The following is a 27,722-nucleotide window of genomic DNA, read 5'->3' on the forward strand; positions in this document are numbered from 1 at the left end:
ATGAAGCGATTAATTTTTGTACAAAAGAACACCTGCGAACATCATCTTTTTTGCGTGACTTTGTATAGATAGAGCGATTGATACGTTGAGGACCTTTGGCCAGTTCGTGTATGAAGGGAAAGGAAAGAGGGGAACCTTCGAGAAACACGATTATGCATTTAGATAATTACAGTAAGAGGTAGATAATAGACGATTTAGCTGATAATACGGTGAGAATTGGGGCACGCAGCTCCATCACTTCTGATGTCCAGTTCGAAAAGGAGGAAAGAGGAGGAACGTGAGGAGCAGTATAACTGTGAGAAATAGAGGCAGCAGCATGAGCTTCGCTACTCGAAGCCATTTCGGTTTCGTTTCCAGCGTAAAGAAAAATTTCATGTTTCGATATACAAGGGCTACAACAAGTATACGTATACCATTGTACTTATAGCGTTTACGCACTAATTAATTAGATCCATGTATATTAAATTTCGTATCATTTAGTAGTACTTGCGTATGATTATAAAAATTTGATACTATGAAAATGAAATGTAGGACCTGATAAAAAAAAAGCATTGGGAAATGAGGATGCGTACTAATACTTTCGGTAGCCACTGTATATACATCTCTTTCTGAACCGCCAAAAGTTATCATCGAAGGAAATCATTATCACAAATGAAATTTTATAGTAGAATATATCGTTATTTTAAAAATCACTGAAGTCGAATAAATGCAATTAGATGTTTTATTCCTATTCGGTATTAAATGAAAGGTAGGAAAGTTATTATTTGCAGCGGTTACAAATAATATTGCTATTGGATGGTATTATTGGAGGACGATAATATTTATTAAAACAAAATTCGCATGATGATTCGCGGAAATTCATGAACATCTAAATAGTTTAATTTGAAATTCCAACATTATATGTCAATTAAATTTCTACTTTAATGTCTAAATATACATACATATGTATATAGGTACACCCTTAAATTTTCTGCAATTCTACAGTTCTGCATCTGTATAAATCTGTCCTGAATTTTTACTAAATTTTAGAATTTTTTGCGATTTCTGTATATTTGTATCACTATATAGACATACGAATTCTTAAATTCCTTAATTTATCTTCACATTACTGAAAAGCTGTATTTCGAATTAATCGTCTACTCAAAAAGAAAGAGAAAAGGAAACGTTATTTTTCTCTTAGCCGGAAACGGGTCAGGGATTGGGTAGGGAGAGGGGAAAGGGGTATGTCAAGGGTTTCCGTTGCTCAACCTACTTTTTCGTACTCGCGAGGGAAGGTTAAGCTGCTGGATATAGAACGTCCAATGTATTACGTGCAAATTTATGATATTCCGACGACGAAGAATAACGATATTTTTCCACCGATTATACGTCTAGTCTTGTAGGATTAATAAACCGTAAACTGTAGTTGTACAATTATATATAATATATATTATATATATATATATATATATATATATATATATATATATAATATATATTATATATGTATATATATTATATATATATATACATACACATGGAGGTTTCTCTCTATATTATAACCAATGTAACGATAGTGAGAATTACAATGATACAGGACCTCTGTTGGCTCAATACCATATGCGACAAACAAACAATTTTTCGTAGAATAAACAATCACCCAACACGCTTCCAGTCCTTTGCACGGTACCGTGTAATATCATGCTATTTTTCTTAAGAAATTGTAAGACGTAGAAGCCTGTTTAATTATCGTATCGCTTGGGGAGCGAAGCGATGACTAAAGCGGTTCCATAACTAACTTCTATACAGATTCTGCTATTTTATATCAATTATTATATTATTTACAGGAAGGAAATACTTATTATGTGATTAATTTCATTCACTGATTTCGTACAGATTGGTCTTAATTGAGGTTCTAATGCAGAGAAAAATGTAAATGGAAGAAGTAGTTAAGTAGATTATTGGTCAGACCAAATAGTAGTACATACTTACATATTATAAGCAAGAAATGGATCAGACGATTGAAACTGAACTATCGAAAACTATAAGAATTGAATATAATTTTCTCATATCCAAAATTTTAAAAAATTTCAAATTTCAAGTCAAAAATTAAACAGATATCGAACGATAACTTTCCTCTTCTTGATACTTATATACTAGTCTGCAACAGAATCTCAATTGAATTCTCCTAGTATGTAATTTATTTCTATAATATTTCATAATATACCTTTTTATTTCCTAATTTCTTTTCCAAAATCTTCATCCTTTTCATTGAAAATTTTAATATAATTCTTTATTTTAACGTATTTTTTACTTATCCTTATTTGTTTTTCCTTACGTCGATTATTTCTTTCTTCGCTTAGAACGTCAATTTCCATACTTTTGTAAAATCGATGATTAGAAGCTTACAAGCGCGAGATAAACGTCGAAGACCTATATCAGTATTATTAAAACGTACGAAAGAGGATTCGAAAGTTAACGATCGATTCCTGGAGGATAGCCTCGTGAAAGGCCACTGCGGTCTTTCATAGTGAACTTAATGGTTAAGGCAGAATTATTTATAGTACACTATTCACGCTATGTATTTGTGATCTTCCAAGATACATAGGGTATTATTACGATTTCGCTTTATTTTTCCAGTTTCATCGTTTAAATATTAATCTCTTTAATTTAAGTTATTAATATCAAATTAGATCAAATAATATTTAGTAAATTTCAACGATCATTTTATCAATCTTAATATTATTAAAATTTTCTTTAGTTTTTATTATTAATTTATGCTCTTTAATTAGCTCTTATTATTAAAAATGTTCTATAATCAGTAACATTATTAAAATTTTTATAAAAAATTTTTCGTACATGTAGTTCAATTGAAGATTAATAATCTGCAATTCAAATCTGCTATAATAAGTTCTTTTCTTTTATAAGATTTTCAAATACATAGTTAAGACATAGTGAGTAGCCTTCCTCCTTTCTTGTTTAAGGTTCAAGTACATTTTCTATTAACATTTAGCTTTATATCATGTATCGTCACGTACTGAACTGTAAAACGAGTACGAGAAACATTTCTTTCGAGTTGAGGACACAACAGATGTTTGTGTTGAAACGTGAATCACGTGCCAAATTGTAGGATAAATGAAGGTGTATTACACACAACGCTCGTGATATCGATACACGAGCGATTATATAGGCTTACCTTAATTTAAGGACCGTTTATTACGATACGATCATCCCGATTCCAAGCCTTATTGGGCATAATTAAACAGTTATTTAACTTAAACATTTAATTCCATCTCTATGGAAAAGAATAAATTTCTATATATCTTTATATGAGACAAAATTTCAACTTTTCTCCTTTCGAATATATTCATTTATTTTTGATATACAATCGATATATATATATAGAGGTTTTAACAGTCATTTGCATGTTTTAAAACTAATTTTTTGTCATGTTTATTCGCTCAAATAAAATTATAGAGTTCATGTGAAGTTTACACTTCAAGTTTAATCGTTTAAATATCTGAAAATGATATTTGTCGCCATTAATATTTGTTATTGCTAAACTAACGAATTTGTAATCATCGAATATCGTAATATGTCGTATACATTACTGGTGTATTTTCATTTTTGGATTTTGCACGCCATTCTTAACCCGCTATTAAATTAAAAAAAAATTGTTTCGGAATTATTTTATAGTATAATTTTTATTTTTCAATACCAATAATCAAAATTAACAAGGAACTTAAAACGTTAATGCATACCACGCGCAAAGCGGAGGATTCGAATACTTCCGCTTTTTAATACGCGAAAATGAGGACAATCACGCGATGAAAAGCTCTGTTTCTTTTTTCAATGCAACTTGAAATCGCGTGATTTTTGTCTGATTTTTTGTATTGTGAATTAATCTTTCGATTTATTGGTAGCAACTCATGAAAACACGTAATATGAGATTCTAATTAATCTTGGGAATAGTAATTCACGCCAGTGTCATTTCGTCCCCCCGTGCAATAGTTATAAGCAAGGATGGTGAAATTCAAACATGATTTCTTTCTCGTTGCTCGTAACTATTGCTCTATTAAATGTATTTCTACCGATTACAGAGATTGACGTGATGATTGTTGTAAAAAAATTAAAAGCTCAAAGTGCCGAATAAAGGAGACATGCATATATGTATATAATCGAAGATCATCCATTTAATTTCCTTTATCCATTATGTTTATCCGTTTAAATTGATTATTATTAATTAACATCGTTCATGTAACAATTATGATTGCAATGGAATATAAAAATATCTTGTACTTCGTACACGTCAAACGGCAATACTCGTCTAATTACAGTAGAACTCTATTTATAACTGACTTAGAAACAATAATATAAATGAAAACGTTCGTTTCATTGAAGCAGATAATGTTCATCATTAAAGAAGTACATTAAATCGGCAAGAATCCTAGTTAATGAAACACTAACTAATATTTCATTCTAATAAATAGAGTTCTATTGTATGTTCGCGTACATTAGACAATATGTACTCTTTTTGCTTACATTATATACTTTGAATATAAGATACAATTGAGATTAATATAATACTTAAGTATAATACGTGATAATAAAATATTAATATCAATGAATTCGATGAAAAAATATAATAATTATATGTTACTTAAAAAAAAAAGTAATAATAAATAATTATAAAAATGAAAAGACGTACATTTTTTAGCGTGAGAGACAATTAAAGTATATACGTATTTGTGTTGTATATACGCTTGTGTTTATACAATTTTAAATCTTTATAAAATCAAGCACAATTTAATTTGAAGAATGTGTGAATTTTAAGATGAGTATGAAGTGTAAAATGTTACTCGAATTATTAACTAGGAAAACGCAGAACACCGACAAGATATATTTATCGTTCAAAATTTGTAATATTTGGTTCTTTATTTAATATGTCATATTGTTTGCCAGTTGATATATAGCATTTGATTCAACTTAATTCTGCAAATAAAGGATTAAATATATATTGCGTGACATATTAACTCCTTCAATTTACAACAAACTATGCTGAATTTTATGAAGATTTAAATCGTTGAAATTATATAAACGCAAATTACAAATATTACATATAAAATTGTGGTGCTTATTTATATGTATTTGCATATAGTCTTCAGAAACAAAATTTTTTGAACAATAAGGACATACATATCTAACTTGATAAGTTGTAACACTTGGTTGATTTGTCAGTTGGAAAACAGCATTCGATTCGGAAAATTGAACTAAATCCTGTAAAAACAAAATTAGAAGATATATTGTGTGATGTATTAATGATTTAACTTGGATCTTTTCCTTAAGCAGGAAATACATCTGCCACTTATAATAAGTCAAATAATATTGGGTTCACTGGGGTCTAGATTAAAGTTTTTTTATAGGAGATAAAAATAATTGTACATTATATGTATTTCTATGTTCTTATATATATTTTTGTGTCTAGAGAATATTGGTAAAATCATTAAATACTATCTCAAAGCGAGCGGAATCTATACAAATTTCCTATTTAAAGAATTAATTGCAAATATTAACTATAATTATCAATATACTTGTGGTTGATACAAGTATGGTGTATTTATAATTGTCACTGGTTCATTGTATACCTGTTGTTGATATATTTGTTGCTGCGCTGGTTGTTGCAGGATTCCTATTGTGGGTATATTCTGAACAGTAGGTGTAGTTTGATTGATCACTATTGACATTGCACCACTGCTAAGATTTGATTTTGTATAATAAATAGGGGTGGTATTTCCTGTTATTGGATGATTAGTTATTATTGGTTGATTTTGTTTAAGCATTTGATTACTATTATTCGAAGTGCCTGCAGCAAGATAAGAATATTGATCACAGACAGATGAAGACGCATAGTTAATCCCTGGTTGCTTCATAGTAGTTTGTTGACATCGTTTGGGATTTGGATTGTTTTGAATAGTATTAATTGTGGGTATTGTTTGTGAATTATCAAATTTGTTAAGTTTTTGCGCCTGGGTACCATTTTGCGAATATTGCTTCTTACAAGTTGAATGATTTCCTGGTAAATTGTGCATTAAGAATTCTGCAGAATTACTTGAAACAAAATTACAATGATCACACTTATGTATAGTATGACTTGAATTCTTTTTTACAGTAGAAGACTTTTGTTTATTTTCATTGGTAGAACAGGATGCTACATGTGTTCTCTGTACATTCGGTATATTAGCAGTATGTGCTATTACTTTGGTAGGTTTCAAAATAGTAAAACGTGGCATAGCTGTGGTTGTTCGAACAAAATTGCAAGCTGGTAAGTTTTTATGATATGCTGATGTTACATTTTCTAGAGAAGATGAGTGTCCGTTTTGATTTGTATTTATTTGGAATTGCCGTGGTTGTTGATTATTTATTACTGTAGTATTAGATTTCATAACTGGATTCTGAATCACTAATTTTATATTGCCTGAATTAGATGAAGATAATAGTAATGTATTTGAATTTGTTTTGGGAGCAATTTTTAATTTTTTATTAGCAATAAATTTGTTTATTTCAGATTGTTTTGGCACTAATTCTTTTTCTGTAGTTTTGTGTTCGTTATTATCTTTGTTCGAAGCATGGTGACTTTTGAAGTGTTTGGCTAATTCATTAGTGTTTTCAACGGCAGAATTGCTAAGTTCACATAAATTTGCAGAACCTGTAAGCTCTGCAAGAGTTTTCACTCTTAAGAACCCTTGTTTTGGTCTTGGTGGACTTTGTTTCTCTGATGTTTCTTTTGTTAAAATCGTTGATTCTTCTTGATTTATAATTGATACTTTGTCATGAACTTCAACATTTTGTGTACTTTCTATATCTTTTGTGATTGATTGGTCACTTGTTTTTTTTTCTATATCTAGTAGATTATTATGATTACTAACATTATTTGAAACCGATATTGTTTGCAAAATATTTGTAGACTTAATGTTTGAATTAGATATTTGAGGATTTATGTTTTTAGCAGTAAAAAGAGAATCTGTAACATTTTGAGTTTTAGATTTTGCAACATTTTGTGAAGATACTTGGACATTTACATTTGTTACCAATGCATTAGCTTTATTATTCTCCGACATGACACAAGTTTGATTGATAGAAGATTCATCTAATGTAAGATTAGATGTAGTCTGTCTTTCCTTACTTTCTTCTTCTTTTAATCCTTCATTACATTCTTCTGATTGTTTGGTCAAGTCTATTATTAATTCATGTTCAGAATCATCTTCATTTCCTTCTAATATCTTGATTAATTCGTCCCTACTTTTGTCTATACTAGATTCTATTGGACAATTTTCGCTTGCCTTTTCCATTGTTTGAGTCTCCATTTGTAATGATCCATCCATCCGCTTTTCAATAGTCGATTCAACCAGCTTTGCAAAATTGGAAGCACGATCTGTCTCTGATACTGTTACAGAGCTGTCTTGATTTGTAACTTGACTAATCTTGGGACCTATCTGTTGGCTCTTTGTGTTATGAATAATAGCATGCTCTTGCATACTTTGAGGAGAATCAAAACCAATATTACAAAATTTACAACTGAATTTTGTTTGTTCATAATTTACTACACAGGACACTACATCATTAGCATCAATACCGTGTCTTTTAGCATGGTCTAGCAAGGAATTTAAGCTGTTGTGATATATTTTACTACAATGCGAACAAGTAAAATATACATGAGTTGTATTATGTTTCAACCAATGATCCTCAAAGTCATCTAAACTTTTAGTCATTGCCGTGCAGACACTGCAAATAAATACCATATTTCCAGCCGTGAATGATGTACGAATAAATAGAGGTTTGGTACTCAAATTATGTTTATCTTTTATATGTTTATAAAATTCTGTTTTTTTGTTAATGAAAGTATCATCACATAAACTACAAGTTATCCTTATTGCGAGATATGTATTAGAGTTTTCTGCAAAAGATGCATCTTGAACTGACTTAAATTTTCTACATTCTGAAATATGATTCTTTAAATCATCTTGAGTAATAAAAGGCAGTTTACAATTATAACAGACATGTTCTGCTACTTCAATGTATTTTTCTACACACGTACTCAAAGTCATTGCATTTTGTGTAGAAGAATTCTCTGCCTTTCTCAGCTTCGAGTTTATTATGGAATCTTGTGGAAATGATTTCTCACTAGCCATCCAAAAAGAATCTCTGGAATGCTTTGACCAATGAATATAAAAAAGACTTCCTATTCCCAGGAATATAACCTTGCAAATGTTACATCGAAAATCCATTGTACAGTCTTTTTTAAAACGAGCATGTATTTCTAAATGATGACGCACATCTTGAACTGAACTAAATATCATACCACAGGTAGCACAAAATAAATTTGGAGAACGACCACTAGTTAAGTGGTTTTGATTACATTTTACATATTCAGGAAGACGATAATGGGTTTCGAAACATTTCATACTTCTAAATAGCACCCTGCAAGTGTGACAAAGAAGAACTATTTCGATTTGCAAACAATTTTCATTAGTTCCTGGTTTATTATGACATTCGCATACTGTGAACGATTTTTTATTACCATCTTTTTTCGATTTTGCTGGCAGACATAATTCTATATCTTGCGAATAGTTTTCTTTCATAATAATAGATTCTGTGTCTCTAATTTCTAAATCTTCTGTAATTAATGATTTATTTGGTTTCTGTATATTCAACGTTTCTTCCTTATCATTAACTTTCTGAGTCCTTTCAATTATATTATCTGCAGTATTTACAGTGCTATTTACATTTTTAATACTGTTAGCTGTTTGTTCAGTTCTAGCTCGTTTATATTTTTCTGTTCCATTCAAATTTTGTTTTGCGAATTTATATGCTTGTTGCAATTCTCTCTCTGTATGTAAGAAGATATGAGCTGCCAAATCAGCCATTGTTTCAAAAGGTTTTGAACAAATACTACACTTATTTGAATTACTAATATGCTTAATCCTCCTTTTCCTCTTTTCTTTACTCAGTAAGCTTTTTGTTATAGCATCTTTTTTCTTTTGTTGTCCATTATCTTTCTTGATGACATATTGTGATGCTGTATGTTCTCCACTCCTGTGCTCACTTGACACTTGTGATGGTTCTGATATCCTTGCTTTTGAGGATTGAGATATCATGTCCTGAGATTTTTCAGGTGACATATTGGAAGTTCTCAATGAATTTGCTAAACTATTATTTTGCTTTTGTGTATGTGTAATTAGGTGTTGTTGTAAATCAGAATAATCTTCAAAACAAAGATCACAAACAATACATTTATAACCAAGATTATCTCTAAGTCTCTTATGTTTTTTAGGAGATACTATGGAAGAATAAGAAGTTGAAGCACTTTTCTTTGTAGCTATTTTAGTAGTTGTAACATTTATAGTTTTTCCACATGTTTTAGGTGCAAATGTATGTTTCTCCGACTCATGTTTTTTATTTTTCTTTGAAAGATGCAATTTGAAATTAGTAACACCAGATGTATCAACTCCCACTTGTTCTTGAGATCTTGCATCAATAACCAATTTCATAGAATTCTCCTTACGTGAAGAAATCTTTGGTATCTTTTTCTTTAAGGAGATTGTTTTACCAGTAGATTTGTCTATATTATCAATGTTTTCTACCACATTTGATAATTCAGAAGTTTTATTGGTAGATTCTTGTGAAGAATATAATAATGTAGATTTGATAGTAGGAGTTGGAACAATCAATTTCTGCTTTGTATTACTAATAGTATTCTGTGAAAACCTTTTTTTAGAACTGTCTTCAAAAATTTTTGTTAAATTATGACAAGCTTTTTGAATTTGTGAACTCCTCTCTTGTTGTATCTTTGCGTTTCTGATTAAATTTGAAGATAATTTTTCTGAAGAATTTGGTAATAATTTAATTGTGCTTTGTGTTCTTTTGGTAGTTGTATAAACATCTTTATTTGGAATGCTATCAATACTTGAGCTTGAAACATGTTTTGTAGCATTTGTAGATTTCTCAATGTTAACATTAGAATCTTTTGAAAAGATTGAAGTAAATGATGCATTATTTATAGATTTTTCATTACTATTTTGAAGTTTTGAAGAATTTAAATTCACGTAAGAATTCGTAAAACTTTCTGTCATTTTCTCAATTTCATTTGCTGAATATGTAGTATTGGAGTCTTTCAGAGCATCCAATTTTATTAAAAAAACTTTTAATTCTTTAAACAATTTATATCTTTGTATAAAATTTCTATCGGAAGGAAATGATTCTTGTATTTGTTCTTCAATCTTTTTGTTTTCTACAATTGGTTTCTCTATAGTCATAGCATCTTCATTCTTTCCTTTTACAGAAGTACTATTTTCTATATTACATTCAAGATTTAATTTTGAAGGCACACAACTGGGAGTATTATCTTCTTTAGTACTTTCATCATCATCATCATTATTATCATCATCACAATCATCAACATCATCATCATCATCATCATCATCATCATCATCATCAGGATCACATAGCGCTAATATACGGTCTAATATACTTGGTCTTTGTGGTGCTTGAAACAATGAATTTTTATCTGTACATCTTTTCTTAATAATATTGTATTTTTCATTTACTAGGTTAATTTTGCTTATTTTTTTTGATGAATTTCTCCTTAACCTCTTTAATTTATTGGAAATTATTCTTGCATTATTTTCATTGCTTTTATTGTAATGATTGTTATCATCTGTATGAGAATTATATATAATTCTATGTCTCCTTTCATTAGTATTTCTAGAATTTTCAGTATTAGAATCAAAATCAGAATTAGATTTAAAATCAGAATTAGCATTAGAATCTGAATCTGAATCTGAATCTGAATCTGAATCTGAATCTGAATCTGAATCTGAATCTGCACATTTATTCAATTGTAGAGTCTCATTTGCATGAGACCTAATTGCTATTGTCTCAGTTTTAAGATTTCGTTGATATTTATCTGTATCGATATTTACAGATGATACTTTTAGTTGTTCTGGTGCAGATGTACTTAATTCAGTTTGAGTTTCTTCTGTTTGAATACTTGTCTCACATCTTGTTTGAACACTTGTTTCACATCTTGTTTGAATATTTGTTTCACATTCAGATTGAATATTTGTTCCACATTCTGTTTGAATAATTGTTTCACATTCTTTAATCGGAGTTACTCTTGCAAATGACTGTGCTATTTTATTGATTACTTCATCTATTCTTTGTAATTTTATATGTGGTTGTTTAACATCTTCTAATAAATTTTTTGTAAAATTCTTGTTTCCAATCTCTGCTTTCTTGGAAAATAACATATTTTGAGGTTTAACTTCATTTTCAGAATTACATAAGCAAGATAAATGCTTCTGTTTGGACTTTTTCTTTCTTTTACTGAATCTTGTTCGTGGTATCCTTCGTTTAAATTTCTTTTTCTGTGTTAATATATTTTTTGCTTGAGATTGATGCAAGTCTTTTTTACACCATTGTTTTATCTCTGATTCTGATAATTTTGTAACATTCACAATAACTGGCTTACACAATAATTTACACAAATCCTCTAATGTATCTCCTCTTCTTAACAATTGTTTCAACCTATTACTTCTTGATCTTTTCCTGAATATATAACGACTAGTATCTTGGATTTTTTTGTATTTTGCATTAGAACCTTTAGGTTTTGGCTTTGGTAATGTTAATGACATGTTAATTACTTGCTCTGAGTAATTATCAACCGAATGATGTGATGAAAACAATTCTTCATTAGAAATTTCCATTGCTGTCAAACATAACCAATTTAATGTAAAACTTGATTAGAGTGCTTAAGAAATAAGTTATAATATTACACGAATTGAAAATTATTAACATACCTTTATACACTTAAGATAGAAACCTTGCTTTTAATATATTTTACTACATAATTTATAGATAAATTATTTTTGCTATAACAATAGGAAGTATCTTCTTTCGTACAAGGTTATAATAATAATCTTCTTAAAACAACTTGTTTTATACACATTTTTTATTTGTAAAAATGAAATTCTTGACCTTCGTCTATGAATCAGGCACACAGTAGACAAAATGCTGTGTATAAAAATCAGTTTATTTTAACTTCAGAAAAGAAAGTTTAGTTCAGAAAGGAATTGGCCTCTGAGCAGTCGGCGTGACAATGGGAAATCGGTCGCGCGGATACACGTATATAACTCCGCACTTGCATCCACAACGCATATAAAAATGCATAAAATTTGATACATGAATTTATATAATATAAATGTTTGCCCACAACAATTCAATCAGAAAATACAGAGAATTCAAACTGACTACAACGAAAAAATGCTTTTTACATGATTTTAACTAATTATAAAACGTTAGTTATAAATGAATCTTACCTGATCCAAAATTGTCATTAATTTCATTTTCAACAACAGTTTTATATCCGTGTTTTGATTAGCCTCACATAGAGATATTCAAACACCTGAATTTGAAATTTTCCCACATTTTTAATTACGTAATGCAATTTTTTATTCCATATCAAGCGTTTTCATTTAATACATCACTAATAACAAGGTGACCAATAATGTAAATAATGTGTTTTATTGTTGCTTATTAGATACTAGCCCCCTCGCGAAAGAAACATTCAATTCGAACAGACTTAAGCAAAACATACATATATTCCATCTATTATACAAATGATGTATAAGCATTAAAAAAAAATGATATGTATAGTCTGTTCAATGGGACGAGGTAGTAAATGTAAATAAAACTTAATTACTGTAGCTGCAAGTATTGGTTGCTGACTAGTGTCACTCGTTTCATTGGACAAACTATACCACGGTCATATGCATATACAGGCCCTGAAACTTTTATGGTGAGGGATATCACGATTATATAGCATGTAAATATTTGTATTTAATGAAAACAATAGGTGCCACATGCTATAATTTTGTGTCCCCTAAAGTGATATTTAACCATAGATAGGATTGTTTATGCATAGATAAAGTATACCTACTTATAAAGCATTATAAAAATTATAAAAAATTTACTGGATTATTTCTGTACTTTGTTGAAATTATTTCGACTATTCGACATCAACGCCCTCTGTGTGGTGGGTAATACAGGAAATTTCGAGTTTCGGGACATGTGTAGTATTCTGGCTAATAGAAATCAAGTCAAGGAAAATTATGAAGTGGTCACAAACACGATCATTAATACAAACAGGTCTTGACACTCGTCGAAAGCATAGAAAAGACCGTCCAAAAGTTGCGTCACAAAAATCAACATAGAAGATAAAAAGGTTCAAATTCTGCGTGCGTGACATACTATGAATGCTCAGACAGAGACACTCAACTCATATCTCACAGGAACTTTGTTATCTTCCATATTGATTTTTCATGACTCAATTTTCGAACGGTTTCCCCTAGCCAGTATCGAGATCGGCTTATATTAAATCTAGGAAATTCTGAGATACTACAAAGTAGAAAATACTATTCCGAAAATTGAAAAATCTGAGATATATATGTTGCTAGATTGTACAAATATATTTGTTACCAATTAACACGGTTGTGTCAACACAGATGGAAAATTTAGCGTAAGTCACTACTGAGAAGCTTTATTTAAATCGGAGAGGAAATTTCCTCTTTGCTACGTATTTTCTACGAAGTCAACCTTGATAATCATAATTCACTAGCGATGCGACTACTAGCCAATGGTTGAAGTGTCACATGATTAGTTATATTTACTCCTCCACTTCTCTTGACTCGACTTGTTGGACAGAATGTCTCATATCTTTTGTTACGTCACATGTTTACATGTTGTATATACATATATCTCCATGTGCACATGCACATAAGTAGATAGGTTACAGCCGTTACAGGCTTACAGATTTCAAGAGGGACACTTATACAGACCTTTCTTCTGAACACTGAACACGCAGCAGACCTACAGTTCTCTGCAGTAAAAAAAACAATGTTGAGAATTCTGATGAATTTGACGGTGATTGAACTAGAAATTTCTTTTGCTCATTGAAATACATAACGAAAAATGGGAAATTACGTGAGAAAAATTGCATCGATGTCAAATAATGCAGTGCACTCCGTATACCGTGGTCGCAAACGAAAGTGCATCGAGGAAGATGATTTTGATTCTGAATCGGATTACATCGATCGGACGCTTCAAACACCGAAAAAGTACGAGAATCTTGTAGTAAATAATCTTAACTTTATATTGATTAATTAACCATGGCTATTATAAGATTCGATTGTCAATGCTATTAAACAGTATTTGCATCATCGATAAAAGAAGCTTCTTAATATTGTATCTAACAATATTATATTGTCAACTGATTACTAAGCTGTCTTTCATTTAAATGGTTTGATATATGTATATTGTAATCAACGCAATATTTTTAATTCTTACAGAAGGAAATTGCTGACAACAGCACAATACATTTACAAAACCTTGTTCCAAGAAGAAAAAGGAAGTGATATAACTGTGCTCATGTTGGGCAAAGCTTGGAGGTTGCATAAAGTTTATATTAGTCAGGTAATGTCATTATTTTAATGTATCGTATAAGTACATATATTTAATTTTTATGTTAAAATTTTATATATTACTTGCTTTTACAGAGTCCGTATTTTGCAAGTATGTTTTCAGGATCTTGGAGAGAAGCAAATGAGACAGTTATAAGTGTAGAAATTGCTGATCCTAACATTACATTGGACTGTAAATAATTCTTTATTTTTTATTCAAATTTCTTTTATTCTAATAATTAAAAGTAAGATTTGTATTTCTTAATTTTATATATTTTCAGCTCTTTTGACAGTCTTTGGTTCCTTTTACCAAGATGAAGTCAGTTTAGAACCAAAAGAGGTCATACCAATTTTGGCTACCTCTACATTATTTCAATTACAAGGATTAATTGACCAATGTACAGATATTATGGTAGAGACAACGAATATAAAAACAGTTGTTCCGTATTATAATGCTGCTGTATCTTATGGTGTGCCAGTAGTAAAAACTGCAGCAAAACGGTGGTTAGAAGTAAATCTCTTAGGATATGGATGGTTACATCCTACTTTTTTAAAAGAAATTACACCTGATTTGATGGTTGAATTGATTGCTAGTCCTGATTTAATTGCTATGCAAACAGAATTTTGCATATACATGATGTTACGTGTATGGTGAGTAGTGAAACACTAAGATAAGAAATGCATTTAAACAGAACTGTTATATAATTATAAACTATATTTCAGGCTATTTGTTCATGTACATAATAAAGAGGAAACACTTCAAATTGATGAATATTTTAGAAATCATAAATGGACAAAACCATTCCTTACAACAGAAGAAGGCAAAGAATTTGCAGCACCTTTTAAAGCCCTAAGAATGAAATATCTTTTATTGCACGATCAAGATGTAAAGATTTTATATAGTGACAACTTAATACCACATGAGTGGTTACATAATGCATATAAAGAACAATGGTTACATTTACTAAGAATAGATGCGAATAAAGATCGAGGGTAAGTTACAAAAGTTTTACTTTTTCTAAATGTATCCTTGATCTATGCTTAGGAAGGTGGACATAGTAAAGAGTCTCAAATATGTGCCTCCTTTTTCCTTCCCTCCTTTTTTACAACCAGCTTTGTGGGCAGAACTTTCACTCTAAAAAACCTACTCCCATGTTTATTCTACTTTAGGTATCTGTGACAATTATTTTATTTGCATAGTATAATACTGAAATATTTAACGAGTAGAAACAGCTGTAAAAACTTTCTATTTAACTATTTTAGACCAAAACAAATGAGTGAAGAAGAGTTTGCTCGTGAATGTTTCCGTTGCGGAAGGTGCATTGAAAAAGCTGGCGAGCATATTTGGAGATGGACAGCGTTTCATTTTGGATTAGATTTGGTGGTGTGCTTGGATAGTACTACTTTGAGGATTAAGAGAAATCATAGATTAGATACAGATCATATAAAAGCTAACCATAGCAAGCACAAAATAATTTTAAAGTTAGTATTTTTTTAATTATAACTTTTCAAATTTAGATTAGAATTTTTTAAAAATATTTACTTTCCAGAGTAAGTCTAATTTCATTGGACGAACAACGTCAAGTAAAACACATTCAGAGTTCGGGTATGCTTAGGTTGTCACTCCATAAGAACGAAGAAGTAAGTAACACTTATGAATTTTTTAATCTTAAGAAACTATTCAAGTTGCTAAAAAGTTTGAGCTTACGTTGAGTTTACGTTTTAGAAACAAGTGATGTCTCTGGATAAACAACTTACTTATCCTTTATATATATCAGTCAACATGCAAGTAGTTACTCCATTTGTATCAACGGAAAAGGAAAAATCAGCTGATATAATTATCTTGTCGAATACTTAGCATACTGAACATTCAACGTTTTCGAAACATTCGAACTGAATCCGACGTACGCTTACCTCAAATAACAAACCGGCTGTTCCAATTTATAATACTTGAGTATGATTAAGTGCTATAAATTTTGTTACTCACCCACGTGACTTTTATATTATGGATATGCTAATTTCTGATTAAAATTTTTATAAATTCAAGTGCTTCTAGTCGACTAAATGGAATTACGATGTTAGTATATGTATACGAAGAAAGTTTCATTCTTCTGTTTTGTACTTTCCAGATATATTATAATTCAGATACTTATCTTTTCTTATGTGAAATTGCACTTATTACTTATAAAAAAATATTAAGACTATTAAAAAATGTAGCTAATTTTCAGGTGATGTCAATCATAAGAATTTTATTTTTATTAATTTCAAGTAATTAAGTGTTAAATTTTCTGAAAAGAAAATTGTCATATGAAATACCACAGTATTAGATATTTGCTTTCACACTGGCACTTACGCATTTATATATTTATATGCCATGATGACACTAATAACAAAATAGGCTAATTTTCCAATTGATAATTTTATACATTCATAGTAAAAATAAAGATGTAATTGTGTAAATTAATTCATAAACACGCTGATAGAGTACCTCTGTGTCTTCCGGACAGTTATCGAAACATCGACCTTCGTGCCTTATGAATGCCAATTTAAAAGTAAAAGTGGATATTACTATAAACAAATGAAAAATATTGCTTTTATTGCTAACTAACAGAAGTTTTTATACAAAATTTTTTACTATTTGAAAGCTATTACTGCAGTCTTAAGAACATTTCCGATCTAAACGATAGGTAAATAATGTTCCTTCAGTTTTGCAAATAATCTATATGTGTATGGTGCTATTATCTAATATGCGCGAAATTTTACTTTTTACTTATTATTATTATCCCTTATAATATATTACAGAGATTATTACATAAGAACTACTTAGTTTAGCATTCAAGATTTTTCTACATTTAATATGCATTATTTGCTTTAGGTTAACTTCTCGATATGGGAAAATATGATGTGTTCTATATAGCATCATCAAATATTATAATTTATTACTTACCTTTTTTAGCGAATCACACATATAATTTTGTGACTGGTTAATTACTTTGTTATAGCAACGATAAATTTTGAAAGTATATGAATGTACAACAATTTATACAAAATCGTATTGCGCGATAAGGCAGTTTCTTTGTCTTATTAATTAATTATAAACGAAGGTCATATAAGTCAATGATACATCACGAAAGAAAATATCATTTATTTCTGTATATTAACATTGGAATCGTCAAATAATAAATTAATTAACTTGCAAGGTTTCCGATATATGAAGTATAGTTTTGATTCCGTCTCTTTGGTTTTTTTTTTGTAACCATTCAACACTTTATTGGCAGAATATTCTCTGTACATAGTGAAGGATGTGTATAATGCAACATTAATAGAATATGATTATGAATATTGCAATAAAACCGAAATAGTACAATTAACATTGTCTTGACCTAGTACGTTTTATTAATTAAATGTATTCATAATATTAACATAAAATATTCAAATCGGTGATACCATTTAAACGATGTATTTTTCTGTTCTTTTCTCTTTTGTTTGCTTTTTTCGATATGCTTGTATAAGGGAGGCAGTGTCGCCAGTAGTTTTATTTCATTGTGAAGTATGATGAATGATTATCGGCGAATGATATGTATGAAAATTAATTAAAACGTATTATGCAAGTAGTTACTCGGAAAAACAGTTTCGTTACATTCCGCTCGATGAAATTTCTACGATGTACCACAGGCACAATAGAAGGAAAAAGGACACTAAGAAAAAATGTTATTAATGTTTATTTTTATTCATTGTAGAACATGACAGTTTCCTATGGTCATCGTTGATCACGATACATTTAGAGAAGTATAGCGAGAAAAGATTTCATTCACGTTTTGCCTATAGACACATCACAAAATACATATATACTCGCGCATTTCTTTGTTTATTATGGGTACCGCTATTATTTTTTTTTTCTGTGATAGACTGTATCAATTTTACATGCACTAAGTTAGAGCAATTCGCGACAAACTTCTAATCTTTCGAATCAGACTCTGAAATTGTCTAAACAACTATGTGATTTTATTATCTTTTGTATCACATCTAGATTCGAATCTTAAGTAAAAATAAAAAAGCTTACTGCATCACTAGGCATTTTTAAGATATAATGTTCAACTTTTAATCTTCTAAAAGAACCAATCAATCGACTAGTCTATGTAATTGAGCGGAACATAACGAAATACATATGTATGTATTTCTAACTGTCCTTATCATTTATTCTGTCCTTTATCTGTGGCTGTCTGTCTTGTTTTTATCTATTGCTCCAGGTCTATCATTTGAAAAGACATGCATTCGTCATGGATTATGTATATCGGATGTAAGAAAAAGAAATAGAATCGTCGTGGAGTACAGAATTAAATTTTCCAGTGGAAATTCTTCTGGCAATTCTTTTGAGACAATTGCGATTTGTATGAAGATACTACAAAGTACATATAAGTACTTTCAAGCAAATATATAGTAAAACAATGTTTTCGTGCTTTTTTATCTGTCGTCAACCGCAGTCCACAATGAAACGAAATCGAAACCATGATTATCAAGCCTATTTGTATCTGATGTCCATATTTGTTACTATTTTCGAATACTTTTCCGTCTCTTAAGGTGTCAAAACGTTCGCCATCGTTTCTTCATGTCCTTTCTACTGAGGTCATCCGTATTTTATTTTGACCAGTACTCAATAATAACAAGAAAAACATGAATTAATAATAGCAATAATACGATAATATTAATAACGATGGTGATGATATTGATTAGTTTAGTAACATTAGTTAGTAGTAGCAGTTAATAGCTGTAGTACTGATGGTGCTGGTAGTAATTAGCAACCGTACTAATAATGTAACGATGGTGATGATATGACACAATGACAACAACGGTAGCGGGGATTAATTACATACGTACTGCGGTGAGACATATGTGTGTTCGTTTTTATTATATTTTTATTATTTTTTTTCGTTTGTTTCTTTCAATAAGCGTTCTACTTTACCCTCTACTTTCTCCATAGATGATAGTTTCTACATCTTCATTACAGTTTTCGTTTACGACTTTTGTATTTTTCTTGTGTTATTTTTTGGTTTTCTGTCCATGCTCTTTTTTTGTTTTAATTTACTGATTTCTTATTAGTTGACTACGGTTGAAGAAGTAGCAATGTTTCACTTCTTAATCGAACTATAATATATCTTTTAATAATTTTTTAGCGTTTCTTTGACGCGAATTGTATACGTATACACACACATACGTATACGCACACATGCACGCAGTCGCGTGCACACACAACGAACATGCACTTACCATACACGCACACATACGCACATCAATATATATCTCTTTTTCTTCGTTTCGGGAGCCTCCGCTACCGTCTATCGTTTTACACAGCATTTTATTGCAAAAATCAGCGGAATACGGGTCGCAATCATAATGCCGGATTCTATTTATTTTATCTTCGTTTAAACGAAGTGTAAAATAAATTATTCGTCGAAGATATGTCTTTCTATTTTGTTTGTTTCTTATTTTTTAAATTATTCCCGCATACTCATGTCGTATCTTACAAATTTGCGTACGGTGCCAGGCATTCATGAAAGCAACCCGATGTTACTTCTCTAAAAATAAGCTGTAATATCCTTCTTGCGTGCAATTCCATTTCTGTTTCTCTTCCAATAAAATATAATACATATTTGTATATATATGTATATATATATTATATATATTCTTTGAGGAATCCTTTTCCAGGTATTGTAATTAGTTTTTTCCCATCTCTTATTTACTACGCTTACGCGAGATATCTTGGGTGGTTTCACGTGCGGAGGCCGTGTGTATGTTTTTATTTTTTCCCATTGAAATCTTACTGAAGTGTACTACTGAAATACGCTCTCGCGTATCTGGCAGTTTGTATCACCGTTAGAACTACTCTCTTGTAATTTGTCTACTTTTGCGAAATTCGTTCGAATCCTGGGACAGTACATATATAATATATATCTATATGTACCATGCTTCGATTGAGCGAATCTTTTTAAAAATATTAACAACAGAGGAGCTGTAATTACATTTCACCTCGTTAACAACCTCCGGTTCCCATGCCTCATTAGGACTTGTTATAAACGTAAAAAAAATTCAACTTTACAATTTTGACGAAACTAACGAAACATTTGGTTTCCGAAACTGAAACTTCTGTTTGAATTCCATCAATTATTCTCAATCTCTCTTTCCTTAATAAAATCTAAAATCGATCGCAATCTAACCTGTACGCGCTTCAATTATGAACGAGCAGGCAAAGAACGTGTTGTTCCGGATCCGAACGGTCTTTTCTATTGAATCGTTGATTCAGTTTTTAGGCGTTAAGTGTTATCCGCTGGTGGGTGAATAGTTTAGGCTATGGAGAAGTGCGGCGAGGTTAAGACAGGTATTGCAAACGAGTACGAAAGGAGGAAACTCGGCATCGCCAGAATAACCATCAACAAGGATGTCAACGGCAGTAAGAAGGACGGTGTGTGGCTTTCGGCCGAGTTACAGAGATCACCGGTGCAAGCGCAGTAGACTGCGTGAACGTCGTGAGTGCCTGATCTTACTAAGCAATCGCCATTGTCTCTCGCATCCGTTATGTATCCGCAATCTCTGACAACCCTGATCTTGCCGTACACTGGAAATTCATCAAAGTCAGAACATTACAATGAGCGTTCATAATTTGTCAATAGACAGCTAAATGTCAAATGATTAACTCGCTAGGAAATTAAACAGCCACAAAGATAAATCATTTATTTAAGAGGCTAGCCACTGCAGATCCGTGAAGATCATAACTATATTTGGCAATTTTTAAAGGGAAAATCATAAAATAAATCGAAAAATTGTTGAAATTTATTTATTGTAAATACCTTGAGGAATACAATCGTATTTTTGCAATAAAATAATTGCACTGCAACGATAAGAATTTTTGAGGTAATCATCTAACCGATGTGCATAATTACGAGCATATATGGTTAATTACAGTATATTCGGTACATTACGGTGCGCATAATTACAGTTCGACATCTATAAGCATTAAAGAAATACATCTGGATCTTTAGAAATATTTATTTTTTTAGGAATGGTGAATATTTAAAAAAACTGGTTTCTAATTACGAAAGTATTGTGTGATAATGTCGATAACAAAGCAAGTTTTTAATATGTAGGAAAATCCTTCAAAAATTGCCAAAGATATCTATATTATTCATGCTCCCAAGTGAACTTTAACATGTAGCTACTGAAATTCTTTGGAAGCTTGATTTCTTTGGTAATTGTATGTATCTTTATTTATGTATATGATTATCAGATCTACATATTTCACAGAGAATGAGAACAACTTCAGCAAAGTTCTACGTTGAGGATACAGGTGACATCTTTTAATATCATACACGTGCGCACATTCGCGAAAAATGTGGATCTTGTGAGAGGATTATGTAAGTGCTATTTGAAAAAATCACGAGCAGCCTCGTGAATATTCTGCTTAACTGGTATTGTAAATCTGAAGGGGATGCTACACGTGTATCTTTTCTACTTTGATGCTAGAGATCTAACTTTTGGGGTTCGGTTGCCGCAATGCAGTCAGCTATTTGCCCTTATCCGATAACAAATATCAATGCATAGTAATTTGAATTTTAATGGTCTGTCACGGAATGTATGAATATTTTGTTGTATTTTCAGGCACGAAAACTTATACAGTAATTTTACCAAAGTAAACAGTATTATGCATGTAACAGGCAATTACTAATTCACTAATTACTATCACATGTACCTTTTTGACTGATCTTTCGACAAAGAGTCGGCGCCAGGCTGCTCAGATGGTTTAAGCGGGGTCGAAAGCTGCAGTTCACCGTTCCAAGACTGTACGGATTGAATGGATCGCCGCACCTTGGATCGTATGCGCTGTTGCATTTGTAGCATATTATTGCTTCTCCTGAAAAATGAATTTTATATCAAATACCAAGAAAAATGGAGATATTCTATCTAATATTAATATTCAAATCCAACTTATACCATAAGAATTTTTTATGAACAATTATATAGATATTGATTGAATTTTAGAATAATTGAAAAAAATAATGGAAGAAAGAAATTAAGAGGAAAGAATTCTTTTATAAATCACAATAAACTGGATTTTTGTTTCGCAATTATATGCTAAAATAATGCTCCCTTTCGCACTATTCTTATCATATGCTGCAACTTACTCAAAACTAGGCCACTAATGTGTAGGTGCTTGTTACGATACATGTATGCAATTAATCTGTTAGTGACTATTAAAAGCTTTAGAATGTAGATAAACATGCGAAAGGACTGTCGATAATTGTTTTCAATTGAAATAGATCATCGTAAAACAATGAACAGGTGCAATAAACTGAAAAAAGTTATCTATTCTTTATTAAGAATTATGAATTATCCTGAAGATTAAGATTCAGGATAAACGTTGATGAGTATTTTTGATGGTATCTAATGTTTCATAATGATTCCACATTGTAAGGTAATTTCGTTGATCGGTTAATGGAAATTTAATTTCTTCTAGAAATGACCATTTTGCTTGGAATTCAAGACGCTTCGTTTACGAAGTTCTGGTGATTCGCTACGGCCCTGCCGCGTTGTGACGTCACCACGCAACCCCATTCACCCTCCCAAGTCTGGTTACAGCACCAGCTGATATCGAGCAGGAAGACCCCGACCAATGCGCGCGATGACCTACTGATACACACATAGGAAAATAGGTCTAACGATAGAAGAATAAATGTTGCAAATTTTAGCAATAGAAATTTATTTGGAAACGGTATATTTGACGGTTATAACTTTTTAAACTTTCACTTTTGCAAAATTGAAACGTTACATTTTAATGAATTGTTTAGCAGAAAAATTAAAAAACACTCTTACTTTTATAATTGTCTGAAAGGTTTTCTATACATATTTCTTACTTTGTTAACAGAATCTGTTAAAGAGAAGAGTATCGATTATGGTTTAATGGATCATGCGTAATTTAGTAAAAGAAAATGTTTCGTTACTAATTAAAAAATAAAATTGTGTAAACGAGATTTTACATTCCCTTTTGATTAGCCGAATTCACCCCGAGAGCGCAGGAAAATATAGATGAGGTGGCTCGGTACCCTGACCTTGAGTAAGTTCTGCAGGGCGTTTTACTGACTCGCGCCGTTCTAGCTTTCAATGGCAAGTTCCGCACTGTTAAAATACCAAATTCTTTTGCTATTTGATTCACTAATAATGGAGAATGCTCTATAAAAGACTCATTTAATTAATAATGCATCAATATTGCCTGTGACTATCAAATAATTTTTAACGTTATTTTAACAAAAAAACCCAATTTTTTTTGTAAATTTTTGTACAACTACTAAAAGTCATTCAAGCATGAAATAGGCATTACAGGTACGGTAGGTTGCACCATAGTCACAAGAAGACAAAATCCCTCGGCGGTTCGATTAAAGAGGACAAGCTGATGTATCATGTTATTGTCAAGCTAAAGAAGCCTCCGTATTAACAAAGTAATAACTTTGACCTGCAAGTACAAGGCGTGAAAACATTGATCAGAATTGTGTGTGCACAGAAGATTCTTCAATGACATTTGAAACCACACGAGACGTTCGATCAGCAGTAAATAGGACAGGACAGCTGGGGTAAACGGTAGGGGTAAGTCGCGTGAGGAACCAACAAGCGCTGCGTGACATTGCAGGTCCTTATGTAATCGACAGGAATTGAAACGAAGGGATCGGCCAGATGCCTCTCTCTCGTTGACATAAAAACATGCATAATAAGAAGAAACAGGGAAGAACATTGACTGAAATGATGGTTCGCTTACAACTATAGGATTTACTGATTTAGCATTTGATACTTTAAATTAGAAAACTTAAAGCTATCTGTAAAGATTATTTTTAAGTCAGTAAAATCTGTTTTTTTTTTGTATATTGTTTGAAGTAAATGTGTATTCGTGTTTTTCAATAATTTTAGGCACCAAAATAACTGAATATTTAGTTAATCTACGTGAACATTTGGAAGATATGACGTTACTCTGCTGACCATTAGGATTTATTTAAGTAGGTCGTCAGATTCATTCGAAGATGCGAACAACACTTACTGATGTACAGTTTGTATAAGCATAACGAGACAATCCAAATTTTATAAAAAATTTATCAATAAGGCAAGGTTAACGCGAGGAACGTCCCCTTGGTCACGGCACCACGCGGTGCAGGGAGAATAGAATTTGAAGGAGAGTGCGAGAGAATGCAGCGGGAGGGAGGGGAGAAAGTGGGTCGCTCGATAACCCTCGCGGGGGCCAGGTTCTATGAACCAAAATTCTAAATTTCAACAAATTGCATCAGCTAACAGATGATAATCATTTTTCTTGGAAAGAAAATGACCGAGTGAACAATCAAGAAATAACTTAGAGATAAGTGGAGTCTCGCCGGTACTTTCTCCAATTTGGCTCTGTCTGCGATACAGAAACAACCCGATTTAATTAGTAACTTTAAGTTTGACCAGTTACGAAATTGTACCTTTAAGGTTAGTGTCTAACGATTGAAGCGAATTACACGCAACAACGCTTCGCTTACGTCACATCACAATTTTATATTTTCAACGTTGCATCCGATTCAGGCTTATACAAAGACGTATTATAATTTTTAAGAGTATTTTTACTTCATATAATTGATGTGATGCGAACGTTCTATCCATGTTAAGCTGTTTGTATCGAAGAGTTTTCATTCTTAAAATTTCCTATTCTGTCACCGATTTTCTTCGTCGTTTCTATCAACACGAATGTATTGTAGTAATTATTCCACAAACGTTAATTATGCATTAAACATTATAGGAATAATCACTTATTCCGAAAAGTCGATACATTTGTATCGCACTGCCGCAGCGCTTTAAATTTTTGCAAAAGTCGCTCTCTTTAATGAGCCGACCTCCAGACCAGTTATTTCTATTGTTCCGAGAAATACACCCAGTTTACTAAGTATGTAAATCGACTTCTTATTTTGTCTTTTTGCAGTTACCATAAAATCTATGTGAAAAGCGAAAAATTATACTTTTCCGAGAAAATGATTATTTCTAATCATTCAGTATACGTTCCCGAAGTTTCTGTCCGATTTTAATCATTTTTTCTATTAAAAATACATCGTCCTACAATCTTATATTTTCTTCTTGTGTGCGTGATACAGAATTGTATCCTCGACTTCCGGTAAGTTGTTTCCTTACCGCGCGATTTACTTTTATAACGAGATTCAATTTAGAAATTGAGTACGATCGGTTCCAGACGAGCATCGGGGAAGTACCACAAGTGCTACCATTGTACGAGTTCTCTGACAAACATCTAGAACACCATAATCCTCTACAGAACGGGAATGTCCTCTACAAAGTTATCTTACTTCATACTAATTGCCCTCATTTGCGTTAGTTATATGTATCCACAGCTATGACATAATCCATCGAAGTATCCATCTATAATATCAAGGACAAAGTTTTTGAAAACTGCCGACAGTTTACATCGATACGATTGGAAAGAAGATAGCTATCGAGCTGATAAAAAAGACGTGACTGAAAAGTTGCAAGGACTGCGGGCGATAAAAGCTCGATCGTACCTTTTATGTAACATCGAAATCAATATCTCGTTTGTTCCGGCGTCTTTCTTTTCATAGCTCAAACGACTTCTGCTTCCAAGAAGAAACTTTAGCCGATTTGTAACGATTCTCCGCTTGGAAGGATTTGCCATCGTCACGTGAAACGCGTGCAGAACTAATGATGCACTGTGATATGTCCTCCTATTATGTATGTAGCTGCTCTTTCCGTTGATCACTGCATTGCGCAGCAACGTACGTGACTCTTTTAAAAAACTCGATCTTGTTCAATTGCTCTACGAATTTATAAGATAATGAGAAGTTTTCTTTTTAACTGACTTCCGTCTTTCCATATATGAGTTACGAAACATTACGTAAAAGAAGCTTGAATTTTCTGTTGAAAGACTTGCTTAATTTTGTTCCAACGAAATATTATGTTGCGTGAAAATAGACAAAAAAATAATCGCTGATTGGGACTAATAAGAACATATATCTTTCAGGCATGCAGTTCGCGTGCGCCGATTCAGAAGGAGAACTTACGGTAAGAAGTAAAGAATTTTCATAGATCGATCGTAAATCTACTGGTTCGATAAGAAACTTGGTCATTAAAGTAGCATGTGTTTTGTCATCTTATATATTACTATAATTTCTTAATAGTTGCACAAACGTAGCTTCGTATATACGAAATTCTATGCGTTCAATAGATTGATCATCGACAATCGTTTCAGGATAAACGAATATTGAGATGAGATCAGTGGTGATTGAAAGGGGGCGCGAAAAATTGGACTCACCGTGATGAATAGTCGACAGCAGAACCACGAGGACGAGGGTGACGATCGGCGCGAGACGGTTTGCAATCATGATCACGATCACCGGACCATGTGTTTCAGGCTAATCACGTTGCAGTCAGTCACTTCGGACGTGTTGCCTCCACCCTCGCTGCATGGAAAGTTCGCACGCGGCAGGTCTGATTATAATTGTGTTAATATTTATATAAATTTTCTGTAACTTGCAGAGCCTTCTCGAAAAATTAACAGTGTTTGAAAGATATCGAGAACGAGTGAGAAGAATTTATATGATGGCAGTGTTCGATAGACAGGTCTTGTCTGTGATGTCTCTTTCTCCGTTCTCACGTCCGAAATGACTGAACAAACGTGTACGAACCTTCTGATTTCTTGCGTGGTGCACCGTACGTGATCGCGGACGCGTCGCGTCTGATGAGGGTCGGACGAGTTTCCGTCGGCTATGCGGCAGATCTGCCCCCTCTGGTTTTTCCATGCGCTTTACGTCCACTCACCGTTCACCACCGTACCCCACCAGTACTGGAACCAATTTTTCTTATCAAGGTAATAATAACTTTCTCATTACTGTTTTTCTTAAAATATGCCTAAATATTTTTTTTTAGATATTTTTAAAAATATTACAAAATATTTTCTCTTTATATTTGAAATTTACATAGAATTCATATTAATTAAAATTTAATATTTAATCGATTCTTAAAAAGAAAATTTCGAAGTATGTGAGATAGAGTAAAAGTACAGTAAAATTAATCATGATCTTTTAATCATTTTGAGAAGATAATAAGCGTATCTGGGTTAAGATTGTGTGTTTAAGGGTGAAATTTATCGTTTATCTTTCAAGAGGAAAAAATTTTACTTTGTTGAAAATTTTGAAT

General features: G+C 31.7%; 3 protein-coding genes across 4 annotated transcripts; 1 reads left to right on the forward strand and 2 right to left on the reverse strand.

Moving 5' to 3' along the window:
* Positions 1 to 4,894: 4,894 nt before the first annotated feature.
* Positions 4,895 to 13,260, reverse strand: LOC138185069 (serine-rich adhesin for platelets). Its single transcript, XM_069123694.1, has 4 exons — positions 12,354 to 13,260; positions 11,835 to 12,284; positions 5,625 to 11,743; positions 4,895 to 5,256 (listed from the first exon to the last, which is right to left on the reverse strand). The coding sequence occupies exons 3-4, from the start codon at positions 11,739 to 11,741 to the stop codon at positions 5,023 to 5,025; spliced, it is 6,351 nt and encodes a 2,116-aa protein (XP_068979795.1). The 5' UTR covers positions 11,742 to 11,743; positions 11,835 to 12,284; positions 12,354 to 13,260; the 3' UTR covers positions 4,895 to 5,022.
* Positions 13,261 to 13,808: 548 nt separating this feature from the next.
* Positions 13,809 to 16,538, forward strand: gcl (germ cell-less). Its single transcript, XM_069123721.1, has 8 exons — positions 13,809 to 14,150; positions 14,382 to 14,505; positions 14,589 to 14,685; positions 14,774 to 15,143; positions 15,216 to 15,485; positions 15,756 to 15,974; positions 16,043 to 16,133; positions 16,219 to 16,538. The coding sequence occupies exons 1-8, from the start codon at positions 14,005 to 14,007 to the stop codon at positions 16,348 to 16,350; spliced, it is 1,449 nt and encodes a 482-aa protein (XP_068979822.1). The 5' UTR covers positions 13,809 to 14,004; the 3' UTR covers positions 16,351 to 16,538.
* A 1,665-nt stretch (positions 16,539 to 18,203) lies between these two features.
* On the reverse strand, positions 18,204 to 27,351 carry LOC138185093 (UPAR/Ly6 domain-containing protein crok). Of its 2 annotated transcripts, XM_069123742.1 has the most exons (4): positions 27,212 to 27,351; positions 26,839 to 27,014; positions 22,237 to 22,398; positions 18,204 to 21,105 (listed from the first exon to the last, which is right to left on the reverse strand). In XM_069123742.1, the coding sequence occupies exons 2-4, from the start codon at positions 26,906 to 26,908 to the stop codon at positions 20,834 to 20,836; spliced, it is 504 nt and encodes a 167-aa protein (XP_068979843.1). In that variant the 5' UTR covers positions 26,909 to 27,014; positions 27,212 to 27,351; the 3' UTR covers positions 18,204 to 20,833. The 2 variants fall into 2 exon arrangements, with proteins under 2 accessions (XP_068979843.1, XP_068979842.1); XM_069123741.1 differs by lacking the exons at positions 26,839 to 27,014; positions 27,212 to 27,351 and adding an exon at positions 23,009 to 23,354.
* Positions 27,352 to 27,722: the final 371 nt, after the last annotated feature.

This window comes from Bombus flavifrons, chromosome 11, assembly GCF_040668555.2.
Source record: "Bombus flavifrons isolate JBK064 chromosome 11, iyBomFlav1_principal, whole genome shotgun sequence".
In the NCBI taxonomy this organism is placed as follows: domain Eukaryota; kingdom Metazoa; phylum Arthropoda; class Insecta; order Hymenoptera; family Apidae; genus Bombus; species Bombus flavifrons.

Excerpts from the sequence above, each read along its gene's own strand:
- LOC138185093 (XM_069123741.1), bottom strand. The coding sequence starts at position 23,099 with ATGGGGTTGCGTGGTGACGTCACAACGCGGCAGGGCCGTAGCGAATCA. Across the intron at positions 22,399-23,008 it reads CTTGAATTCCAAGCAAAATG|GAGAAGCAATAATATGCTAC; the intron begins GTCATTTCTAGA and ends TTCATTTTTCAG. Across the intron at positions 21,106-22,236 it reads TCGAAAGATCAGTCAAAAAG|TGTACGGCAAGATCAGGGTT; the intron begins GTACATGTGATA and ends ATGAATTTCCAG.
- gcl (XM_069123721.1), top strand. The coding sequence starts at position 14,005 with ATGGGAAATTACGTGAGAAAAATTGCATCGATGTCAAATAATGCAGTG. Across the intron at positions 14,506-14,588 it reads ATAAAGTTTATATTAGTCAG|AGTCCGTATTTTGCAAGTAT; the intron begins GTAATGTCATTA and ends TTGCTTTTACAG. Across the intron at positions 16,134-16,218 it reads CACTCCATAAGAACGAAGAA|AAACAAGTGATGTCTCTGGA; the intron begins GTAAGTAACACT and ends TTTACGTTTTAG.
- LOC138185069 (XM_069123694.1), bottom strand. The coding sequence starts at position 11,741 with ATGGAAATTTCTAATGAAGAATTGTTTTCATCACATCATTCGGTTGAT. Across the intron at positions 5,257-5,624 it reads AACAAATATATCAACAACAG|GATTTAGTTCAATTTTCCGA; the intron begins GTATACAATGAA and ends TTGTTTTTACAG.